Source organism: Geospiza fortis, unplaced genomic scaffold, assembly GCF_000277835.1.
Source record: "Geospiza fortis unplaced genomic scaffold, GeoFor_1.0 scaffold183, whole genome shotgun sequence".
NCBI lineage: Eukaryota > Metazoa > Chordata > Aves > Passeriformes > Thraupidae > Geospiza > Geospiza fortis.
The window spans coordinates 571,689-574,053 of NW_005054447.1; the positions used below are offsets into that span (position 1 = coordinate 571,689).

The following is a 2,365-nucleotide window of genomic DNA, read 5'->3' on the forward strand; positions in this document are numbered from 1 at the left end:
GGGCTGCCTGTCCCCGAGGAGAGAGCCTGGCAAAGGAGGCTACAACACCCGGCCAGGGCTGCTGCAGAGGCTGCTGTTTGTCCCCCAGCCCGGGCGCAGCACTGGGAGCCAGCACAGCGCTGCAGGACACGGCCTGGATGGTCCTGGGGGTTTTGGGGGTTTCTTCCCTCACCTCCGTTGTCCCCCAGGGCTCAGTGCCCGGCCAGTGGCAAAGTTGGGACCCACTTGGGTGCCTCTAGGTCCTGCCAGGCCGTGCTGTCCCTGCTTGGGGTGGTGACAGGATTGCTGTGGTGGCACCTCATCCCTCTGTAGAGCCCTGGGGAGCCCTGAGGACAAGGGACAAGGCCAGGTCACCCATCTGCAGGCACACAGGGCACCCTGTGAGGGGCACTCAGACAATGATTCCAGGCAGGGATCCCCTCCAACCACTCCTGCTGGGACAGGCCAGCTCCTGGCTCTTCTCTCCCATCCCTGCAAGGTTTTCTTGGAGGCACCAAAGGTGGTGGCTGCCATGGGGCAGCAAGGCTGTGACACTGGGACGCTTCCTCCTGCCTTGGGCGCTGTGAGCCATCCCCACACACCAGCTGTGCCCATCCCTGTGTCCCTGATGGGGGATGTCCCCATGGCTGCCAGCACAGCCGGGAGCTGTCCCAGGGTTTGTCCATACCTGAGCTCAGCCCCCAGGAGCCTCAGAGTGCTGCTGGCAGTGGGAGCTGCCCAGCCCAGTGTACCTGCAGCCCGGGCACAGCTCCTGTCCCTGGCTGCAGAGCCTGGCCCCTTTCCTGCCCTGCTTGCAGGCGGAGCAGCCCGGAGCCGCCCTGACCTGCGCCCAGCTTGGCCTCGCAAGGAGCTCTGAGAGCAAAGAGCAGCAGCCCAAGGGGAGAGGTGAGGTGATCACTGAAGCCCCTGGTGGCAGTGGCCCTGCAGGGTGTGACGGCCCCCCAGGACACTCTGTCCCCTCCCAGGGCTCGCTGTCCCCGTGTCCCTGTGCCTCTCAGGGCCTGGCCTGGTGCTTGCAGCCAGCTGGGCTGCTCAGGAGCCTGTTCCCCCTGCCCAGCCTGGGAACAGTGCTGGATGCTTGGGTGCTGCTCAGGGGAGCTGCAGGGAAGGAGTGGAGGAGGGAGCAGGGCACAGACACCCATCCCTGCCCCTCCCCAGGTGAGTCCTGCCCTGCACCAGGTACAGCCCCTCTCTCAGCAAGGCCAGGGCTCAGGGACTGGCCTCGTTCCCCCAGCAGAGACCTGGGGCTCGCTCTGGTCATTCCCAGCTGGAGAATCCTCGCTGGGCTCTGCTGGCAGGGGAAAGCATCTGCATTCCCCCGGGAGCGCCGGGGCCGGCCCTGGCAGATGCCAGCCCTGCTGCCGGAGCCGTGTCCTGCCGGGAATGCGATGTGATGAGCTCAGCCATCATTTGCGCGTGGCTGTGGCGCCGGCCCCGCGTGCTGACGCTGCAGCCTCGCCCAGCGCTATGGATCCCGCAGCAGCAGAGCCCCGGGGGACGGCCGGCAGCAGGGCTGGCCCGCAGGCAGCACCGGGGTGGCACAGCAGGGTCACCAGCCCTGGCAGAGCAGGGATCATGCTGTGCCTGCCCAGCCCAGGGTCGGTGCCAGGGCTGCTCCCCTTGCTCCTGCTGGGCAGGGAAATGCAGCTCCTGGCTGGATGCAGAGTGTGTGGATGTGCCTGGAAGGCAATGCCAGGCCCCAGGGAGAGCTCTGTGCAGGCAGGGCAGCGTGGGGACAGGGTGGCAGCTCAGCTGCCCGTGACACCCCCCAAATCCATCTATGTTGGCAGCGCCCCCGAGGCTGGGCATGGAGGTCATGGCCCCTCCCATCATCAATGCCCTGAATGGCTCCTCTGTGAAGCTCTCCTGCACCTTCAACTCCTGCTACAAGGTGGAGAACAAGCAGTTTTCCCTCAACTGGACGTACCAGGAGTGCAGTAACTGCTCGGAGGAGCTGGTGAGTCTCGCTGGGGATCTGCTGGGGGCCTGGGAGCGGCTCGGAGGGTTTTGCTGGGGGTTTCTTACAGGGCAGCACGTGCAGGGAGGGGGTGCCTGGCTGGGAAACGAGCCCGTGGGGTGCCACACGCTGCCTCACCCGCTGTCCCCACGGCTGCCCAGTTCCTGCAGTTCCGCACCAAGATCATGAACAAGCAGCTGGATCGCTTCGGGAACCGCGTGGAGTTCACTGGCAACCCCGCCAAGTACGACGTGTCCTTCACCCTCAAAAACGTGCAGCTGGAGGACGAGGGCACCTACAACTGCTACGTGCTGAACCCCCCGGACCGGCACCGGGGCCACGGCAAGATCAGCCTGAAGGTGCTCACCAAAGGTCAGTGGTGCCGGCGCTGGGGGCAGCAGCGGGGGC

The 2,365-nt window shown here is 66.1% G+C and overlaps 1 protein-coding gene across 1 annotated transcript in view; it reads left to right on the forward strand.

Moving 5' to 3' along the window:
* The window catches only part of SCN2B (sodium voltage-gated channel beta subunit 2), a 4,921-nt gene that overhangs the window by 968 nt on the left and 1,588 nt on the right, over nt 1–2,365 (forward strand). Inside the window, exons 2-3 of the mRNA XM_005427524.2 lie at nt 1,791–1,957; nt 2,119–2,328. Of these exons, the coding sequence (XP_005427581.1) occupies nt 1,791–1,957; nt 2,119–2,328 (377 nt within the window). The remainder of the gene's footprint in view (nt 1–1,790; nt 1,958–2,118; nt 2,329–2,365) is intronic.